Genomic DNA, 23,470 nt, shown 5'->3' with positions numbered 1-23,470 from the left:
TCAGTGTGTAAAATAAGAAGGTGCTTGCTGAGTGTAGATATTCTTAAAAAACTCTAACGTAAGTCCATCTTTTGTTGGACTCCACAATACAGTGGTGTTCAGCCATATGTTAGAATGGAAGAGGATATAAATTAAATTACATAAAGTGATCAGTTCTTCGCTTGTAGTCCAATTTACAGTACTAGCATCCCTGGTGGAAACTGACAGAAAACTCAGTATTTGGATCCTTGGTGGACTCGAAAATGAGTAGGAAGAAAATGAATTCCAAAATATTTACAGAGATATCAAACTCTGCTGTAAAAATATTTTAGCTTTTAGTAGTATTCCACTTGTTTCCTTAAGTGATTCAGAGCTTTAAGTAAATAGCTTTGATTGTCATAAGTGTTCTAAAGAAAAACATTTGAATTGCAGTGATATTTAGGAACAAGAGTACAAATAAAGCAGTGTCTACTAAACTAGGTAAATAATAACAGCTTCTTTTACAAATCATGTTGTAGGTTTTGTGATCTCCTTAGGACCTTCACAGCAGAATTCTGCAGGCTCTGTAGAGAGTACCTGTTCACATGTTGTGTCTGAAACAAAAGGTGGGAGTTAGCTCCACCACTAAGCCAAAAGGTGCTACATTTCCTCTAGAACATCTTAAATTATAGTAAAATCATTCTGCAAGAAATAAAACATTTAATATATTGAAAGTAACAGCAAAATCTCAGCACATTCATTTGAGCCAAGTCAATGAGTTCAAACAGTGCTGTGTATAGTTGCAAAAGACTATTTACACACTACTTGGAGGCAATGCAATTCATTGACTGTATTTTGTAGATATGTCTTGGCTTCCACTAGTTTAAAAACTGGATGCTATGGAGACACAATGCATAGCTAGATATGTGGATGACCATCAATGAAACGACTGGAGGGTGGGATCCAGCTCAGCAGCCCACTGAATGAGTGGCTCTGAATTTGCTGCCACAGAATCAGTGGAGGCAATTACCTTTCCATTAAGGTAACTGTTTCTCTATGCATCTGCAATTTAGGTGGATATGTATCTTAAACTGGATCCCAGCCTATAATGCCAACCAAAACACTCAACAAGCCATAGTCAGAATATCATGACTAATATCTAAGGGCTCAAGCAGACAGCGTTTCTGTGTTATTCATTTGCCCCTTCTTGTCATTCCATATTGTCCAAACAACCTTGTTTAATGTTGAACTATGTTTGCATAAAGACAACAACTTTGCTTATTTCACACTAAATTAGACTTATTGGGGAGTATCCTTTACTGAACTTCTGTATGCATCCATTAAAGCTGTACTAATCAGGAAAATGTAATTAAACAAAACCTGATAGCAAAAATGTTAGCTTTGCCAAGGAGGAGTAACTGGATATTTCTAGAAATATAGCATATATTAAATAACAGACATTCATACTGATGCAAATTCATGCACTGCATAATGTTTTCTACTTTGATGGTTATAAATTGCATACTATAACTTAACTAGGAAAAATAGGCTATCCCAGGAGTAACAAACAGAAAACATAGCAGCAGTCACCTGCCAATTGTAATAGAGAGCTGTAGCCAGTAGCACCTATATTTATATTTATATATTTGTGTGTGTGTATATATATATATATATATATATATATATATATATATATATATGTATTTGCATATAGATAGATATAGATATAGAAAACTTCAAGGCTGCAGCTGGTTGGTTCTGCTGTATTTACAGCACTAGAAAGGCATGTAGAGAAAAATACTTGTAATCAGAACTCCTGTGGTCTGGCAGGTTCCCACCTATTTCACAGATCTCTGGTACTGTATGCCACACACTGATGAACTCATGAGTTCTGGGGAGATGGGAAGTACAAACATATTTGGGTTTATCCCTGTCACCGCTAATCCAGAAGAGATGACCCATCTCTTTGAATTCAATATTGTTTTTTTTTCTCTTAAATGCTTCTCCATCCATCAATGTCCAAGTGTAAATGTAGCAAAGTCCTTGTGGATTCATTTTACTCTTGCTTTTCTGTTTATGCGCTACTAGAGAAATTAGAGTAAAAGAAATAGCCTAGAAAAATATAGACATGCTTGGAACAAAAAAAATTAAAAAATGAAAGAGCATTTGTTTTCCTCTTGTAATATTGTACTCACCTTGAGAAGGAAAAATGTCTAATTAGAATAGCACAGATCTAAAATTATAACTGTGCACCACTGGTGAATACAGGAAAAAATAAAAACTTTGTCATCTTTTACAAACTGATGGAAGTTTTTTGAGAAGGGGAAGGAAGGAAAGATGAAGTCCACCCCCCTTCTTCTGCAGTGTCTGTCAGCTGATGAAAGGCTAACACAACTTTTAACAGACACTTAAGACTCTCCACAGATGATGCCTGCAAAATTTCCCACAGTGCCACCTTTGCAGCGTGGTGTATGGTTTTGTTCACCCCATGAAAAAGATGTTAATTCACTGGGTAACAGCTGACGTGATACAGGCTTTGGACAATGACCAGTGTTAATTGTGGGCAGCAAGTGTATCTTTAAGCAGCAAACTGAAGCAAATCAAGTGGAAAATGCTCTCTTCTGCTTGGCAGTTTAAAACAGCAGAAGAGATTCAGGTATTAATGCTGGAATACAGAGCTTTATATTGTGAGATTTTCAGTGATGTGTGTCTGGATGCAACAAAATTTTACCTACAGAAAAGCTGGCTGATTTGTAACTCAGGTGATCAAAACACAGCATAATATTGTCTCAGAGCAAGCCAACCTGTCAGCTTATTCCTAGCAGAGCTGAAATGAAAATATTTAAAGCCAAATGTGTTTTAGTAAATCAAATGTATGCATATGCCTCAGATGATATAAAAGGTATATTTAGGTACATAAGTAGTTAATATTTACACCTGAGAACCAGACATGGAGAAAACGTTGTCCCTCCAGGTTTCACCAAAATAAAGCTAAAATAGATTTTTAGAGAGGGTTCTTTGATTAAGGCTGCAGAGTTCCTCCTTAAAACATCAGAGGCCATTCATGGCTTCAGCACAAAAGCTTAGGGACACTCCTCAGCAGTTCTGCCTCTAGTGGCTATTAAGTTTCCACAAAACCATCTCAGAAAAAAAATCTGTTTTGCCCAAAGCATTCAGGTTTCCTCTGGGTAAATCAAAACAAAATATTTCCTTCACCATATGAGTTTGACCCAAACCAAATGTTTCAGTTTATTTTTCAACTGAAAATGAATATTTTATTTCAACTCAGTTCAACTTGAAAATGCCTCTGGGTGTGCTGTTATGGTGGATACAAATTGCCCAGGAGAATCTGGAATTAAGACAATTTGCATCTCAGCTGGTTAGCTGGCTCAAAGAAAATATTATTAATTCAACAATATTACAATATTACATTTATATCAGCAAAATTGAAGCAAAATGTTTGCATACTTCCAATCTGAGGTTTTTCATAACTTTTCCCATGAAAAAAATTCATAAGGGGAAAGAAATGTTTAAACAGTAAAAATTGCACAAGAAAAAAATAGTTCTGAATTTAATTTTCAGTAAACTAATTATTACTTCATTTTGATGCCACAGTAATTCTATTGAGCTCCTCTGAAATGACACTGGAACCATCTCAACCTAGAAGGGGTTGTAGGTGTGATGTTACTGATCTGACCTCAGTGTACAGGTTTAGGTAGAGAAAATTGTGTCTTAAGGTGCTGCAGTTTTTCTCTCACATTTAGCTTCTCCTTAGGACTGTAGGTATGCAGAGGAACTTGCAGATCCTGAAAGAATAACATGTAGTGAGAAAGGAGGACACTACAAATCACCAGGAATACCATACAGCTTTCCAAAACTCATGGATGAATGAGACAATCAGGCTTTTAAAAGAACAAAATAAAATCAGCTTCTCCTGGGATTGAACAAAGACTGACACATTTGTGTATGAGATAGACATGAAAGTTTAGAGTGTTTCAGTTACTTACACATATATATATAGAGAGAGAGAGATATAGATAAATACATATGATGTAATTTACTTCTTACAGATTGCTTAAAATGTATTGCACTTAGAAACGATAATTAAATTGAATTATTCCAGCTTTCTCTTCAGCCCCAGTTTCTAATATTAGGTTGTCATTCTAAAGCAGCCCAGACCACATCAATACAGCCAGCCAGTTTCACAGCAGAGATCCCTACAACAACACACCAGTTACTCACCTCAGGTTTACAGTCATCAGGACACAGGATGCTGGTGCTGCAACACTCAACTTGCTCTGGAACATCACCTGTGGATAGCAAGGCTGAAGGATGCTGCTCCTGTATGGGTTTCAGAAAGATCATGTCAAGCTTTCTCACCTCACTGCAATGGCACGGGTCATAAGGGTTCAGAGGCCTAGAATGAGCAAAACTGTGTCAAAAAGAGAGCAGGGGTGCTCAGTTATTTGCTCTGGTTTGTAATAGCTAGCCTCTGATTCATGTCCAACAGCCCTTGGTGAATGCAAACAGAGATACCAAATTGTAGTAGTCTCAACATCGACATAAATTATTCACATTCCACTTGCCTCACTTTTAGATATAAGAGTGAACAATTAATCTCTCCAGTTTATACATTTACTGATTACACAATCTACTCAAAACATGAAAGATAGCAATGGCAACCTCAGAATCTTTACACCTGAAATAATCCTGAGAGCACAAAATTTGAGTTGCATAAACCAGGTTTTTTACTCCAGTCCTTCAGATAAAATAGTTGAAAAGCAGCATTTCCAGGAAGTGTTTATATGCACCATGCCAAGCATAGAAACCCTGCCCAAGAGAACAGATTAATGTTCTACAAAAAATTTCCAAGCAGAGCTGGGGAACAGAGGAGGGGCTCTCATGAATTTGATACGTTGATGCCTTCCAGAAATTAAAAAGCAATATGTAAACTGTTCCCATGCCAGCTGTGTTTCTAGAGACTGCTTTCTGTCTAATGCAGACCACATTATCACCATTTTAAGCTAAGATTTCACTTAATTTACATAGACTGGGGCAGACTGCAGCTGTCTGTTTTCAGCAGACTCGCTGCCTGGGATTGCAGGTCGCAGTGTGTGAGACTGCTGCTATCAACTTGCAAGCCTGTTTTTTAAAAAATGGAAGATCATGGGATCTACAGTTTTCCTGAGCTCTGCACCTTTAGGAAAAGCAATGGTCAAGGCTGGGTTTAGATATGAGTAATCACCCAGGAGCTGTACCACAATGCTCTCTCAAGGTAGGATGCCTGCTTAGTTTTGCTGAGGGATGAGAGCACTTGTGTAAGCCCTGGTGCCCTCCTTTCACTGGGTTCAGCACATAAAGGTTGAACACATTTCTGTATCTTGACCCCTATAATGATATAATATGGATGGGAAATAATTTTCAGGTTCTTGGCAGGAGATGGGAGGAGTGATTTTTGCAGTAAAAAAAATCCTGAGATAAAAAATAAAACAAGCTTGCGATCATACTTTGCTAGAAGACATAAGATCATGGATGTCTCTGATATACTGACCTATGAAAAAGTGGTTCCTGATTCATCCATGTTTCATGTGAAAAGCTTGAAAACCATTCAATATACCTGTGCCTCAGTTTCACACACGTAAAATAGTTTTCTGGGGGAACAGAGTAGTTTTCAGAAGACTCTCAGACCTTGAGACTGTGTGTCTACAGCTAGACCAAAGTAAACAGTGCAGTCCTTATACAAAGAGCTTATGACTGTACTTGCACAGATCTCAGATAAGACATTTAGCTTGCTTGCACTTCACTTTTGTGTTCCTGATGTCCAGAGCAGAGCTGCAGTCTTAAATGAGTCATTGTACTCCCCTCAACCATAGTGCTTGCAAAGGTCCAACTCAGGCCAAGTTTGGAAGAAAGTAACTTCTATAGTTGGCACACAAATGTGACCGTAAGTTGATTATATTACTTCATAAAATAGTGGACAGCCTAGGGTTCTTTGACCTCTCCTGTAGGGCAGTGGGCTGCTTGCCAGGAACTTCCCTTGAACAGGGACATCTCTCAAGGTTACTCCTACAAGTTAAGGGATTCCTTTAGTCAATAGATTCTCACTGATTAATGGCATACTAAACTTTGAATTCTTAGCTAAGTGATATAAAGGATTGATTGTGCACATATAATTCTTCAGACATAAACCACTGACCAAGACTAGGACCAAGTTTGGATTTAACCACATATAAACTCTCTCCTGAGAAGGTGTTTTGAACACAAGGATGTCCTTTCTGAACCTCATGACTCAACAGGGGAATCTCCCTGGCAATTTTGTCTGACCTTGTCCTCTATGCAGTAAATAATCAAGCATACCCTGCCATTGAATCTTAGCAAATCACAGTTACATTTACTATCAGCTTTGTTAAATCACTGGTTTATATCAATAAACACATTGCTACTTCTTTCTAACGATGGAAGTCAATCCATGAAACAGCCGTGACTGTTGCATTTGAGCCGTCAGAGCCCAGAGGCAGCCATCTAAGAAAATAACAAGTCAGTTGGGTTTCTCACAAAGGATAATATGTTATCCTAGCCAAGGGGTCTTGTGCCCTATTTTTCACAGTAGCTGCATCCAACAGAAGTGGAGTCCATCCTCTCTCAGATTTGCACTCTCAAGTCAAGGGCATCTTCACAGGGATGGCTGCCCAACTCAGGCAAGACAAACCCATCTAGTAAACACAGTAACCCATTTGTTTATTGTATTAAAGGAGAGAAAGAAAGGGCCTCTTCTGGATCTGGACAGGACTGCCAGGGCTGAAACGTTTCTAGACTCAGCATGATCACCTTATTTTGACCAGTTTGTGTTGCCTGATAATGTTCTGGCCTCGCCTCTGGGATTGGGAAACTTTAGTACTGAGATGATACCTTTCCAAGTTCCACACGGGCAACCATAATAGATACTTACTGTCTGACACAGCTTGCTGGGCTCATCTGGGAGTAAAACTGACTCCAAAGGAACTTGACTGTGACAGGCTCTCTGAAACTGTGCCCCAATGATCTGATTGGACTTTGGTGGGTGCTCTGACTCACTTTGGTATGGTTTTTTTCCATTAAGAGATTAGCATGTGTCAGTTGAGCTGTAGTAATCCTTCATGTGTTTGCAGCTCCCTGGGATCTGCACTGGGGTTAGTGGTGCTGCACACAGAGCTGAGCTATGGGAGCAGCCTGTAGCTCCCAGGGGCCTGTCTGGACCCACCAGTACCCAGTGACACTCACACATCTCTGAGATCTCTCAGTAAACTCCCTGAGCCTGCCCAAGCTGTTGCCCTTGACATAAGGGAAATCTGCAATATATTTCAGGATGCAGCAAACCCACTCAGCTGAAATTTTGACAACTGTAAATCTCAGAAAATCTGGGATTAGGTTTTGTGTTAGGAGGCAAATTGTAGAGTTGGCTATTTCTTCATTTGTACCCTGGCAAAAGAGGTACAAAGCAGAAGTGGTGACAGGCTGTTCTGTTTCTCTCTTCTGCTGTATATCAGTTTGCCTTATTGAACTGCTTCCTTTGGGATACCTGCCTGGGACAGGCTGCTGGGATTAGCTGTTACATCCACCTCCTGACAAATGAGTGTGACATCAGAGTGACTTCAATTTTTTGTAAATATCTACTGCCAATTTCATTGATGTGTCAGCATCGACCTGAAGTTTAAAACTGAAGGGGACTGAATATTACACCTTCCTTTTAAAGCTGGTGTAATTTCCTCTCTATACAGAAAAAACTTCTCACATTTTTCATTAGTATCTACCATATCTAATGTAGCTCCTATCAGATCTAATCTACCAAGCCTCAGATTTTTCTCTCTCTCAAGCCTGCATCCTGTAAATCCCTGTAATTACATGCAGCTGCTTGTGAGCCATCCACTGCAAATTGAAAGCACGCATTGAAAAAGCCCCCAAGCAGAGAACCTCTGAAATGCATACCGAAAAACAGCTGGTTTACCAAAGAGATCTCTCATCTGCCCTCCCCTGCTCTCCTCTGCTGTCACTACCTTGCAGTTTGTGACATCCAGATAGTGGGAGGTCTGACAACCTGAACAAGGCAGCAAGCAAGAAATTCCATTCCTGCAGAAATCAGTAATTCCTCCGAGGAGACTGCTTTTTTGTGAGTGTGTGTGCATGCTTTATTTTGTGTCACCTCAAGAAGGGCTCTGATATTGTTATTACTTTAAATATAGCTTGCCCTGGGGCGGGGAAATGCACAAGGAAAGAGCCGGCAAGCAGCCTATCTCTCAGAAGAAAAGAGCGAGACGCGCAGCACAGGAACTGGCTTCACTCAAATGTGCAGTTTAGAAGTCAAAAAACTGTTTCAAATAACAGCATTGTGGAGGAAACTGAAGAAAAAAGGCACAAAGCTAGCTGATCATAGTGAAGAATGTGGTAAACTACATACAAAGTGCATCTAACTGCAGTTTGAAAGCGGGCTCTGAAGTGCAACGTAAGTCTTCCTTAAATTGTATTCTTTTATAACAGTATCTAGTTGTTTAATTTTCATTCTGAAGCCATGCTGGGCCAAAAGGTACAATTAGCCACAAAAATCAGCATGGAGCAGAACGAGTAATCTGATGTGAGGCTGAAAATGATACTGAAATACAACAGAAGACAGACTATCAGCCATATTATGGAAGATGCACTATAAATAAGGGCATATCTAATTATTTCAAGAGAAAGATGCTGGATGGAATCTTTAATAAACTTTTTTAATTTGGAAGTGAGAGTTCTGCTATTTAATACAGCAAGCTATTTTAATACTGCTGTGCTTAAAATTGTGTGATTACAGTTACCAATAGCAATAAGATGTAGCTCCAGAGGGGAGTCCTAGTGGTTGCAAAAGTTTTTTTCCTTTATTTCTCCAACATCTTTGCTCTCCAAAGCCTCAAATCCACGTTCTCTATTCTACAGCCTGGTTTTCCCTTTCAGCTGGATTTTCAATGTATGCCAACACTGGACTTCTTATGGAATTGAAAACAAAACATTTCAGTTTTCGGAGTAGTTCTGGTATGGTTTTCTACATCACGCTAGTGGCAAGAATACAGTCGACAAAAGATTGTACTCCTTCAACTTCTGGCATGGACAGCTGAGGAATATAGTGCCCAATGGTGACAAAGGGTGATAATTTCCTGGTTTTTCACTATTTATCTCTGTGGCTTTGGACTTAGCAATGGATATTCTTTGTGATGAGGAGAGCTCTGTGAACCCAACTGCAAACTCCTTCATACAAATAAATCATGAGAGAAAACTCTACAGAAATGTTTATGGAGCTGGAGAGACTAATATATCTGATCTCATTAACTTGACTGTGGACTCTGAAAATCTGACCAATCTTTCATGTGAAAGTAACATGAATCCTCCATGCTACTCTTCCCTGATTCAGCTTTCACAGAAAAACTGGCCAGCTTTCCTGACAGTGATAGTGATTGTTTTAACCATTGCTGGAAATATTCTTGTCATCATGGCTGTTTCACTGGAGAAAAAACTACAGAATGCCACTAACTATTTTCTAATGTCACTTGCAATAGCTGATATGCTGCTGGGTTTCCTTGTCATGCCTGTGTCAATGTTAACCATACTGTATGGTAAGTATTAACTGTATAACCTATTACATGTACTGAGAAGCTTTAAACATTGCATGCACATCTTGTGGTTATTATTATTTCATCCTCTTACCACAGAAAATTGTAATCACTCCATGTAAGTTGAAATGTATGTAACTGGTTAATGGGTAGAATAGGTGAAGTACTTGAATCTTTTCCTACTTTATATTTCTAATTGCATGCATTTGTTCATTACTCAATTACTGAATCAATTGTATCACAGTGCATATGAAGATCCCTTGTTTTCTCTACTGTTTTCAGGTTTTTTTACCCTGACTCATAATTTTCATGTTCCTAGTAAGAATGCAGGGTCCTGCCAGTTACTTTGCTCTGCAAATATGCACAGAAACACTAATGACTACCCTTAGATTCAAAGTAGACAACCCTTCAACTATTTTGAATGAAGTAATAAAAATGTAAATAATTTTCTTAACCCAAATATCCTGCTTAGACATCTACTTAGCAGCGAATGCTGGAATAAATATTGTGGGAGTTAAAAAACAGATGGAACTTAAATCTGCCTAATTTTTAATAACATTTTTAAATGCAAGGCTACAGTTTCTTAAGAAAAGTAATTTAAGGATTAAGTTAGTAATGACTCACAGTTCATGCCCTTGCAGGTGATTAATTGCAGCTCTTTCTTCTCATTTTCACCAAAATCACTTGCAGCAAGCTCACTTAGGAAAAAGCAATGTACTATGTGTTCAATCACAATATTGTCAGGCTGTTACTATCTCTAAATTCAGAAATTAGTTTTCCAGTGCCACAACTGAATTGCTACAGTTTGAGGAGACGCTAGACAACATCAGGAGGAAAACGAAATTGTTTACAAAGATTTCTATTGCTTCACTGTTTTGTGACTACAGGTCCGAGCATGTGCCTGTGACTTATAGGAGATTTCATCCTGAAAACTGAGAGTTTATTTTCCATTTTCAGTTTTTTACACCGATTTCCCTGAGTAGCATGTGCAAACTGCATTTGGCATCAGCGATGGTGTAACACTGTGATTTATTGTATTAGTGTGTGATTACCTTTGGTGGGAGAAACGGCGTAAAACAGAAATAGTCCAATGAGTGAGATTTAAGTCGTGCGTGATTCCCTGAGACAAGCAACAGGGACTCCTGCTGGCCGGGCTCTGCTGCCGAGGGAACAGGCGCCTGAAATCCTCGGTTTGTGAGGGATCCAGGGCTTGAGGTGCTGGATATCTCCCTGCAGACCGTGAAGCCGGAGCCCGCGACAGGGGATGGGCTGCACAGCCCTCCTCGGAACAGCACACGCAGTGGGAGGGGCTGTGTTGGCTTTCCTTCCTCTCTCTCCCTGCTTCTTCCCTTGAAAGCCCAGGACCAGAAGGCCTTTGCAGTGTAACTTGGGATGAAAAATCATCTGGTGGCACACACAGGTACCAGGAGAGACATCTTGCCACGGTGCACCATCAACTTCCAGGATGGTCAGTGATGGCACGAAGGGAAACCCCCCCTTACACAGGAGCATTTGCTTGGCCTCAGCTGCTCAACTTCAGGCACATCACCTATGTTGACAGTCTTGAGCCCAAACACGCACGTGCACAGACACATACACCTGCTCTGCCAAGATACATGAGAGGTTGTGGAACAAGGATGCTCCACCACCCTTTTCACAGCCCTTGGAAGGGGTATGATGACTGTTTTGCTCCAGAGAGACACATTTTCTTCATGAGACCTTTACAGCTACTGTGGGCACTTCTTGTTTGGGTGCCCAGCCCTACCATCCATGTGCCTGCCCCAGTTTCCCAGTTTGCACGCTTCAGGCAAGGCAGGCTTCTCCATCCACCCAGTAGCACTGGCCTCTGCTGGAAAAAGAAGACAGCCAGCAAGTCCTACCAAGATGGATGCGCTTACTGAGCAGAAAATTGTCTGGAGGATATTAACTCACCCTTCCTAATCTTACTGCATCCAGAATTTTCTCCCTTGTAGTTTCCCCTCTCTTGAACCTGTAGTCTTCAAGAAGGTTTATCTGGCTATTTCATTTCTGCCCCATCCAGTTTTCTAGCAAAGACAAGAGGTCTAGAAGAGTGTGACAAATGTGTTCCCAAAGGTCACTGAAGGAGGAGAACAGATGTATGTTGTCACGTGTAAAAATATTTCAACATTTTTCCCTGTGTAAATTGGCCTGGTCTGACAGAGAGATACTACTGAGAAGTCATGCTCCTGAAGGCCAGCTATCATGTAACACACTGCAAAGACCAGACTCCCCAGTGAAAGACCAGACACCACAACAAAATGCATCCATATATGCTGTATGGCTTCTCAGGGTCAGCTCATATTACAGAAACCCAAGAGCACCAAGAAATAGATCTCCTCAGTGCCCATTGAGGCTAAATTTTATTAGGCATATATCTAGCTCCTCTGCCTCTCCCTCCATCCCTGCTGTTGCAAATTGTGTGCTGTATCTCTAAAGGAGACATGCAGTCCCCAAAATACTAGCATATTCTTACAATATGAGCTTTGGCATTGCCCTGTGCCACACTGTCACAAGCAGCTTGGGTTATATGCTCTAAATTAAATAATTACAAGATAAGGACAAGGATAACTGCAAAACTTGTTCCAAGGAGAATTATTAGTGGTTCCCTACAGGAATAGAAGGGCCTTTGAATGGTGGTCCTGCAGGGCTCTGCTTAACCTGGGTGTGCTCACTACTGCTCTTAACTACTTAGTGTATGGAGTTTGAGCTTACCTGGCTTTCCAAAAGCACCGAGCTGGGAGAGGTTACAAGCACTCAAAGACAAGATGAGAATCATCAACAAGCATCTTGACCCCTAAAGAGAAAGTCTGAAGTCAACAAACAAACATTCAGTGAGGATACATGTAAAGGTAAAGATGCAAACCAACTTCTACTGGGAAAATTTGTCCAGGCTCCAGGCTTCAAGAATGACGGACAAGATCTGGCTGTCAAAATGTGTCAGAAGCTAAACATGCATTGCTAGCATGATATTTTCATACAAAAGGCACTCATCATTCCAGGCTGTGTTAGTAAAGACATTCTTCCAAGACCCATGAAGCAATCTTGTATTTCACTTAGCAGTCAGGAGGCCTTTGCAAGAGTACTGAGTCCTGTTTTATTCACAGAATGGTAGGCAAGATGCAGATTAATGAAACAGATTCTAGAGCAGAGAAAGAAGAAGCACAAAAGTTTCTAAAGCTTGATCTGTAGGAAAAAGATAAAGTACTTGGCTCTTCTTAGTCTGGAAGACAAAAAAAATAAACACAAAACTAGGCAAGACATGATAGCCATCTTCCAATAGCTTCCAGAAAGGAAAGCAATCAATTAATCTTCATGGGCTGTGGAAAGAACAAGGAAAAAGGGAAGGTTTAATTTGCAGCAAAGAAGCTGTAGGGTTGGATATTGGCAAACACTAATGCATCTGTTTTGCATTGCATTCCCTAGAGGAGCCTTTCAATATTCATTGATAGAGGGAATATTCTTATTTAAATATACGGTTGATGCTTAAAGACAGATGAGATAAAAATCACTGGTATGCAACAAAATAATTTGTTTTTCTTCAGCTTCCACTAAATCTAAAGTTTCAGTTTCAGAATTTAGGCAGCTTTGCATATCAGCAGGTGTTGATAATGTAGTAATTATGTGGATAAAAAGCCCTAAAACAAAATTGAGAACTTGCAGGTTTACAATGACAAAATTGCTTCTCTTTCCATAGATTTTCCACACGAAATCATTAATTATAGAATCAAGTATTAGTGTTATGCAAATAGAATTAAAAAGAAAAACGTATGCTGCCTGTAGCCTGGGAAAGAAGCAGAATTAACCCCAAATCTACAGAGTTAGAAGGCTGCAAGAGAATGAATACGTTTTCTTAAAACAATGTTAGGCAGCTTTTATTGAAACTACCACTAACTGCTACTTACTACTTATTACCATCCTCCTAGAAAGACACACCCACTAAGACATACATGTCACAACAAAAGATGTATGTCACATCTTTCTCTGATGTTGACTTTCTCTTGTGCAGGATACACATGGCCTCTACCTACAAAGCTCTGTGCCATTTGGATCTACTTGGATGTGCTTTTCTCCACTGCCTCCATCATGCACCTCTGTGCCATCTCACTGGATCGCTATATTGCAATTCGAAACCCCATCCATCACAGCAGGTTTAACTCAAGAACTAAGGCTTTTGCCAAAATAATTGCTGTTTGGACCATATCAGTTGGTAAGTGCAGCAATATTTCAGCATGTAATTGAAGATTTCTAGGTTTTGAGAGGATTTGATATATCCATACTGTAGTCTAAAACTTTATTCTCTGCCTGCAATATTTTGCTTTCCACAGTCTAAGAAACGCTGTCATGTAGTAATTATGCAATGGAAATCAATGGCAACAATGGGAAGTGAAGGAGAATTCAGCAGTACTGTCACTAAAAGAATATACATCAGTGACAGGATTACTGCATTCAAGTTTGTTTTAAAGATGTGTTTAATTCTCATTTTGATTATCCATCATTGCCTTAACATTGGAGAAGAAAAAAAATATATCAACTGAAAAAAGTATTTCCCTGTTTTGTGTAAGTCAGCTGTTCAGAGTTTCTTATTAGGGTAATTTCCTTTGAGATGTGTCATATGGGCAGATCTCTGCCTTTCTCAGTGCTTATGGTGGGGCATTTATGCACTCTATTTAGGAGACACTCGATACAATGTGTACAGTGTGAATGAAAGGAGTTTCTTCAGAGGATAGTTCAGAGTTACAGTCTAAAATCCGTGTTCGGAATGACCCAGTACATTAATCTTTCTGCACTGTCAAAACCCAGAGCCTCAAAACTAGGCATAGGAGGATTGCTCTTCCACTCTCATGGTGGCAACACGTGCAAAGCAGTCTCATAGTATGGGAGTTGGAAGTTTGGTGTCTGATGCCATCAGGGGTTTTCTCACACCCCTGTGGTGAAGGTTCTCAAATGCTTTGAAAACATGGTTCCCTTTCTTCTTTTCTGGTTTTGTAGACCCTACAGCATTGGCAGCTCACTTAGTCAGAGGCAGGAAAATTCTCTTTTACCCTGAAAGAGATGAGTACTGTCAAGAAGCAAAGGTAATTAGCTGCTTCCCTGGCTAATACAAATTATTGCAAGTGGTAACTGTGATCACTTACTGTTCTTTTGAGGGGAAGGAAAGGAGACGATGCCTAACACTGCTGCCTGCCTGCTGCTCTACATCATCTCCTGACCTCCCTCTTGATGCTGGCCCACAGTGTGAGAAAAAGCAGTCTGGGATCTTTGTGATTTTAAATAGCTGTATCTTCAGCTGCACAGCAAGAAACAGTGTGAGCCCTCACTCCACAGGAGGATGTTGCATCCTCCAAAATCCGATGAAGTTCAACTGCATCACATGTGCCTCTGGGGTACACTCAGCTGATTAGATGTAGATGTCTAAAAAAGGCCAGGTGAACCCCACCCTAAAAATACCTAGCTCTCAACTATAAAGGAAGTCTATAGCAACTCAGATGTAGATATCTTCATTTAGATTAGATGAATCATACATTGTCTCTCTACTGTCACATTTTGTCAGTCCAGTAGAAAATATATTACTTATTCTGTCAAGATTTCCAAGTATTTAAATAACATAAAAAAGTCAAGCAGTCGTTAAAACTGTACATATACTGTGTTTGTCTGCATTTGCGTGTGGTGCCTTGTGCTTAGTGTGTGTAAAACAAATTTAAAACACAAATTAACAGAATGGTCAGAATGACTATTTCAGGGGCAAACAAGTGGTCCAGCATATTTAGTATCTTTTCCCAGACAGTGGCTCACTGCCAGAAAATTTAAATTAACTCCCTATTAAAATGAATCCAGAAAAATTTAATATTTAAGCCTTATTAGTTAGAAAAGGGGCAGTCCCATGGTGTAAAGGAGAGCACTCTGGGCTCTGAATCCCAAGGACCTGAGTTCGAGTCTCAGTGGGACCGTCCCCTGGCAGTTCAATGCCTCCCTGCCATCCCATCCCGTCACATCTCGGATGCTCAGCAGGGTCAGCCCCGGTTAGTACCGGGTGCTGTGACAGTCCCGAGGATTTCATTGTCACCGTCCAAGCTCGCTCGGCCGTGGCAGATGGACCTCAGGACTGAAACGGTGGGGCCAGTTCTGTGCACGCTGTGCCTCACCTAAAAAATCCACTGTGCAGGCTGCAAGGGCACGTGGGGAGAGCCCTGCCCAAATCTGTATTCGTGAAGTCTGACCATACATATACATTAGTTAGAAAATGGTTTATGTATTATAGCAGGAGGGTTTAGTTCTTTTATAGTTTAATATTTAATTTCAAAAGTTACAACTTCTTTGAAGTAATAACTGATAACTTATCCACTGTAAAAACACCTTTTTAGCTCTCTAGAGAACGTCTAACAGCAGTAAGATGAGCCACAGATACTTGTTACTACTATGACAGGGTTCCTATTTATGTAACTCTGAAAAATACAGCTCTTTATTTTATTGGAAATTATTCAAATGCAGCACAAGTGAAGGGGACAAAGTCCTGCTTTACTGCAGCTGGAAATGGACACATGTAAGGGAACAGTGCTTGTCAGGAAAATAGGTGGGCTGATGGGGTAAACTCCCTCTCATTCAAACATAGCCTGTCATCAAGAGTGAGAAGGTTAAATAGATACAAATGAATGCAGACAAGAATATTGAGCTAGGCAGGAATGAAGCAGTGCTGAGCTGGTTTCTAGTCCATGAAAGGAAGGGGCGTGGGAAGATCAGCTGAAGGAAGACAGGTCAGTTCCCAGCCTGCAACTGTGTCGTGGATAAGCTCTGGCAAATGGAATGTATGCTGCAGAGAACAGGCAGGGAAACAAACACATTGCAAGCTATAAAGGAGCTGATGAGCTATTCACTGCCAGGCTGGACTGAGTTTACACCATGGCAAATCACTGTATTAATAGAAAAAAGAAAAATTACATTATCGTAAAGAACCTTGATAGATCTCAGATCATCCATGCAACCTGCTGTCCGCCAGTTAGTTATCAGCCCTGTCCTCCTGATCTGCCACCATTCAGCTCAGAATACATAAGAAATGGGTGTTTGGAAATTCTTTCTATATGGTTTACTAACAGGACATGGTTTCTGAACAAAGAGGTACTCTGTGTATCATTTACCAGTCTCTCAGTGCTACTTAGAGTTACAGTGCTACAAATTATTTGACTCTGCATTTTCACGTATCTATGGCTGAGAACTCTTCCCAGGCTGAGGTGAGCGTGGTGAGGCACTGGAACCTCTGAGGTCGCCCAGAGAAGTTGTGGATGAGCCATCCCTAGAAGTGTACAATGCCGGGTTAGATGTGGCTCTGAGCAACCTGGTCTAGTGGAAGGTGTCCTGCCCATGGCACAGGAGTTGGAACTATATGATCTTGAAGGTCCTTTCCAACACAGCCCATTCTATGATAGCTGGAACAGGCAGAGCCAATGTTGGGCACAAACACCCTCCGTAGTGCATGGGTTGGCTGGCATCTCAATTAAGATGCAAGATTTTGCTCTCCTGCCTGAGACGGATATCTTTGACTTCCCCATGCTCTTGCAGCTTGCAGCTGAGCTTGTGCCCTGTGAACTTTCCTGATAAATGAGATGAAGGGTAAAAAGAAGGAGAAAGAAATGAAAGGTATATCCCCCTGTACTGAAGTTCATTTTAGCAGAGGAAGAGGGGGAAACAGCCACCAGCACATTTAGTCGGTTCCAGTGTCCATCCAAACGGGTCATGGCTGCACTGAACAACACTGAGGAACACAAGGGTTTATTGGATGCCCCCTTCTACCACCCTCAATATGAAAACAAATGGTTTAATCCCACCATTTGTCTTCAACTTTCGGTCATTCAACCTAACTTTTTTCTACAAGAGTATCTTTCTTCTTCTGCCATTACAGACTAATTTCTTTAAAAACCCTTGGCAAAACACTCTTGTCAGCACTTTCTAGAAATCAAGGAACATTTTATCATCTGGATTACCCTTATCTACCTGCTCACTGACTCCTGAAAATACTTGCACATGATTTGTAGGGTCTGCAGAAGTTCTTATAGTGCCTCCAAATCTACCCATACCTCTTTCATTATGATTTCTAATTTACCTAAGTAATTACACTTTTGTTCCCTAAATTTGTAATTTTCCTTCCATTCACTAAATTCACAAATTTTTTCAGTGAATTTGATCCAAGGACCAGTCAATCAGTGATTTTCCTTCCATTGGGTTCAGTAACATACTAGGCATTTAAAAAACAGCAGAAAAAAGCACAGATAATTTGATTTACTCAATTTCTGAAATCTTGACTTTCTCAGTTTAAAAAGAAATTGTGCTAACATTTGTTTTTGCATTTAGTGGAAGAGCAGCATTTAGCCAGCAGCCTTTCTTTCACTAGACCATTTAATGCCACAGGCAATTGGTTTAAAACAGATTCTAATTACTGTAACTGATTCTAATCGTGTCTTTAATTCTTAAATCATCCAGTACCCACAGTGGCTACGTAATTAGATTATTTGTTGCTGTTGAAGGCAAAAGCCCATTAAACCCTGAAAATTATTCCATTTGTTTTAAAGCACAGAGATCATTACTAAGAACAGATGTAGAAAGCCAAAGCATTTCCCCTTACTAGAAAAATTAGAATTTTGAATGGAATTCTACAATTTTAAATAGAGCCTATGTTGAAAAATACAAGTAAAATACCTTTGAGTCCTAAGTGGAACCAACAAACACATTGCTCTGCAAGAGTCTAACAGTGCATCATTCCCTCCTTTAAAAATCCTTGAGAGGGTCACATAAAGGAATTACAGTCATGAATGTTAAGTCCTTATATATATAACATTTCTCAGTTCTTACTTCTCTCTATTCCTCTGTTAGTGGTGAACTCTGATGAAACCGAAACACTCTAAGCTTTCTCTTATCATTTCTCACTCAGCCTACACATCTGTTCACTGCCTTCAGGCAGTCTCTGCACTCCCCAGTCACTAACAACTTTTATTTATTCAATACCTCTCATGCAAAAAAAATTCCAACATGGAGCTGGATGAAGCTGATGAAATACCTCCTGCCATATAACTCTAAAATTTTGTCATTGCTTTTGAGGCTTCAAAAGTTAAAAATACAGTTTCATGTAAAGCAACATTCTCCAAAGTTCAGGAAGTTACCTCCAGGTGAAGTTACCTCCAGGTATACCAAACAAGACCAGTGCAACTGAGTCCCTGATAATTTTGCAGTGTGACACTTTATGCTGACACAGAGGTTTACACCTCCTTCACAGGCAGCCTGCAATTTCTCTGTGTGACTTTTGCTGCCCTACAGGAAGGAGCAGGGATTGGGAGCAGGGCTCAGTAGCCAGTAGCAATTATGTCAGTAGTAAGTTTATTGCCATACTAATGGCTGCAACAGTAGTGACAACTAATGAGTAAACAAGCCCTTCATGTATAGCTTGCCTGAGGGAAGGTAAAACTCAGTTCTATGCAGTTAGCATTCAGTGTTGTGATGCACATTTCTGAGTTGACTAGCACATGTATTCTGGTTATGAGACATTGCTTAAGATGTTTCTGAGGAAGAGAGAAAAATATCCTGCTTACTTTCCTCACTGATGTAAATTATTCCCATATTTCCCATGTAACAGAATCCTTTGCTTGATTTGTTCTTCCCAGAAGAGTGAACACTTATTATCCACCAGGCCAATAGTTTACCATGCATATCTTGCTTTCATAATTATCAAGGTTCAAAAGCTTGCATTTTGACCTTGTATATGTTTTTTCATTATATGACACGGAGGTGTTACTAACCTTACACTTTTCTTTATTAAAAGAATGCTCAAAAGAATGTTCATGGCTGAACTGCGTTCTAAATTCTCCAAATTTGGAAACACAGAAATTAGACAAGAACACTGGGGCATATGTCCATACGATCACGTTTCCAAACCAGAGACATTGAACAACCTGGCATACATCTGGATGGGGAAAAATACATTATGCCAGTAGATAGGTATCATCAAATGAAGAATAATTATGTATACAAATGAAGAATATTACGTATCTGTTTACTATTTTCTTGAGTATTTACATCAGGATGATATCAAGGTTTTTCCTGTGAAAAAAGCACACACTCATTTTGTGAGCAAGAAAGATTCTGCCTTATGGGTGAGAAAAAGAATGAGGAGTAGACACAGCACTAGTAAGTGGTGTTTCTGCTTAGGTTTTATTTTTAAAGGGAAGTTATAAACAATAGAGCTGTATTTTAAATAGTGAAGCTATGTGGAAAGAACCTCATTAGTCAAGGTACTGATGAAAGCATTTGTTAATTGTCTTTGTTTTGATGGCTGTAAGGACCGTGTTCTTCTTCCTCTTGAAGCTACTGGCAAAGGAGCATTAAGTTCACTTGGACCAGGCCTGTCCCTATTATCAGGTTTCTTCAAGTGAATAAGTAACTGTTGGGGGGTGGCAATATGACCTATATTCAACCAGTCTCTCTTTGTAGGATATATCAGAGGAAATGGAATGTTGTTTTTTTTAAAAAGACAATAACAGCTCAGTGTCTATTATAAGCTACTCCTCCTTCTCTGAAAGGCTGTATTTTTTGAGCTAGTCATGTTGCCAGTAGAGTGTACAATACATACAGGTATCCAGAACGGATTCCTCATGCAGAGGGGGAAAGACGAGCTTGGGTCCTGTTGCAGGATACCCTTTTCCACAGAAAGTGCAATGTGAGGTGTTGCAAAATGCAGAAAGGACATGTCCACAGGCTGCTTTAGTCTTTTTCCAGTACAGTAAATGCTCAAAAGGGGGTTCCATGTTGACCAAGAAATTACTCGAGCATCTCCAGTGAAAGGAGCTGGGATTTCTGCACAGCAGAAGCCACATGCAATACAACTGAGCAGAAAAGAAGTGTACAAGTAATTATGTTGTGATTTATCAACTCTGTCATCTGCACACTGTAATTGCATTTAATCACCTTCTAAATTAAAAATGGTGTTGATAAAGTAGCACTGTGTTACATAAAAGATAATGTCAAGGATAGAGAAAATATCATTAATTTAAAAATTATCTAGAGCAATTTCACAACTTCTTTTATTTATTTTAAAAATTTAAATTTGACTTAATCCAGATGTTGCACTTTTTGATGTTAAGAAAGTTACATGTATTACAGAATTCTACTTCAAATTAAGTTCTTTCATCTATCCCAATTAGCAGGAATGTTGCAAACTATCTCACACTCAGGCTTCAGTTAACTTTCCCCGTATATAGAATCATAGAATCATAGAATCGATTGAGTTGGAAAAGACCTCCAAGTTCATCAAGTCCAACCCTTGGTCCAACTCCAGTCCCTTTACCAGATCATGGCACTCAGCGCCACGTCCAGTCTGCGTTTAAAATCTCTAGGGATGGTGAATCCACCACCTCTCTGGGCAGCCCATTCCAATGCCTGATTACTCTCTCTGGAAAGAATTTTTTTCTGATATCCAACTTAAATTTCCCCTGGCAGATCTTGACCCTGTGCCCCCTTGTCCTATTGCTGAGTGCCTGGGAGAAGAGACCAGCACCCACCTGGCCAGAACTTCCCTTCAGGTAGTTCTAGGCAGTGATGAGGTCACCTCTGAGCCTCCTCTTCTCCAGGCTAAACAACCCCAGCTCCCTCAGCCTCTCCCCATAGGGCTTGTGCTCCAGTCCCTTCACCAGCCTTGTTGCTCTTCTCTGGACTCGCTCCAGCACCTCAATATCCTTTCTGAACTGAGGGGCCCAGAACTGAACACAGTACTCAAGGTGTGGCCTCACCAACGCAGAGTACAGGGGAAGGATCACTGCCCTGGTCCTGCTGGCCACGCTATTTTTGATACAGGACAGGATCCCATTGGCCTTCTGGGCCACCTGGGCACACTGTTGGCTCATGTTGAGCTTCCTGTCAATTAGTACTCCAAGATCCCTTTCTGCCTGGCTGCTCTCCAGCCACTCTGTGCCCAGCCTGTAGCACTGCAGGGGGTTGTTGTGGCCAAAGTGCAGGACCCGGCACTTGGCCTTATTGAACTTCAGTCCATCTCTCAAGTCTATCCAGATCCCTCTGCAGAGCCCTCCTGCCTTCCAGCAGGTCGACACTTCCTCCCAGCTTGGTGTCATCAGCAAATTTGCTGATGATGGAATCAATCCCCTCATCTAAATCATCAATAAAGATGTTAAACAGGACTGGACCCAATACAGACCCCTGGGGAACACCACTGGTGACTGGCCGCCAGCTGGATGCAGCTCCGTTCACCAGCACTCTCTGGGCCCGACCCTCCAGCCAGCTCTTAATCCAGGAGAGGGTACACTTGTCCAGGCCATGGGCTACCAGCTTTTTCAGGAGTATATTATGGGAGACAGTGTCAAAGGCCTTGCTGAAGTCCAGATAGACCACAACCACAGCCTTCCCCTCATCCACCAGGTGGGTCACCTGATCGTAGAAAGAGATCAGGTTGGTCAGACAGGACCTGCCCCTCCTAAACCCACGCTGGTTGGGTCTAATCCCTTGTCCACCCTGAAGGTGCTGTGTGATTGCACTCAGGATGAACTGCTCCATAACCCTGCCAGGCACGGAGGTCAGGCTGACAGGCCTGTAGTTGCCAGGGTCCTGCTTGCAGCCCTTTTTGTGGATTGGGGTGACACTGGCCAACCTCCAATCATCTGGGACCTCCCCAGAGAGCCAGGACTGTTGGAAGATGATGGAGAGCAGTTTGGCAAGCTCTTCTGCCAGCTCCCTCATCACCCTGGGATGGATCCCATCTGGTCCCATAGACTTGTTAGGATCCAGCTGGCTCAATAAGTCAGTAACTATATCCTCCTGGAATACAGGAGGGCTATTCAGCTCCCTCTCCCTGTCTACCAGCTCCAGAGGCCAGTTGTCTTGAGGGCCACCTGTCTTACTGGTGAAAACTGAGGCAAAGTAGGTGTTAAGTACCTCAGCCTTCTCCTCATCTTCCTTAACTATATTTCCCTCCAAGTCCAACAGAGAATGGAGGTTTTCCTTGCCCCTCCTTTTGTTATTAATGTATTTATAAAAGGACTTTTTGTTATCCCTAACTGAAATAGCCAAATTTACTTCAGATTCCACTTTTCTTTCCCTAATTTTTTTCCTGCATGACCTAGCTCTATCTGTAAATTCTTCATAAGTAACTAGCCCTTTTTTCCATAGTCTGTAAACTTTCTTTTTATCCCTGATTTCTTTCAGAATCTCCCTATTTAACCAAGCTGGCCATCTTCCCCTCCGGCTGGCCTTTCGGCACACTGGTATAGCCTGTTGCTGTGCACTCAAAATTTCCTTCTTAAAACATGTCCATCCCTCCTGGACCCCCTTACCTTTAAGGGTTGTTTCCCAGGGTATGCTCTGAATCAGTTCTTTGAATAGGCTAAAATCTGCTCTCTGGAAGTCCAAAGTAGAGGTTTTAATGGTGGCTCTCCTTACATCCCTGAGGACTGAAAATTCTATTATTTCATGGTCACTATGGCCCAGGCGGCCTCCAACCACTACATCCCCCACCAGCCCCTCTCTGTTTGTAAACAGTAGGTCTAGCAGGGCCTTACCCCTGGTAGGCTCATTTACCAGTTGATGAAGGAAATTGTCCTCTATACACTCCAGGAACCTCCTTGACTGCCTCTTCTCTGCAGTATGTAGCTTCCAGCAGATATCTGGCAGGTTAAAGTCACCCACAAGAACAAGGGCTGGAGATTTTGAGACATCCGCCAGCTGCTTGTAGAACAATTCATCTCCTTCATCATCCTGGTTGGGTGGTCTGTAACAGACACCCACAAGGGTGTCAGCCTTGTTGGCCTTGCCCCTGATTCTGGCCCACAGGCACTCAACCTTGTCTCTGCTGACCTCAACTTCAACAGAGTCAAGAGACTCTCTAACAT

At 41.0% G+C, this 23,470-nt stretch overlaps 1 protein-coding gene across 1 annotated transcript in view; it reads left to right on the top strand.

Annotated features, from left to right (window-relative positions):
• Positions 1 to 7,913: 7,913 nt before the first annotated feature.
• Positions 7,914 to 23,470, top strand: part of HTR2A (5-hydroxytryptamine receptor 2A) — a 31,112-nt gene continuing 15,555 nt past the window's right edge. The window contains exons 1-3 of the mRNA XM_071551149.1: positions 7,914 to 8,437; positions 8,902 to 9,575; positions 13,600 to 13,800. Coding sequence (XP_071407250.1) covers positions 9,161 to 9,575; positions 13,600 to 13,800 — 616 coding nt within the window. The 5' untranslated portion in view covers positions 7,914 to 8,437; positions 8,902 to 9,160. The remainder of the gene's footprint in view (positions 8,438 to 8,901; positions 9,576 to 13,599; positions 13,801 to 23,470) is intronic.

The sequence above is a fragment of the Pithys albifrons genome, chromosome 1 (assembly GCF_047495875.1).
Source record: "Pithys albifrons albifrons isolate INPA30051 chromosome 1, PitAlb_v1, whole genome shotgun sequence".
NCBI lineage: Eukaryota > Metazoa > Chordata > Aves > Passeriformes > Thamnophilidae > Pithys > Pithys albifrons.
This window is presented reverse-complemented; position numbering and strand designations above follow the sequence as displayed.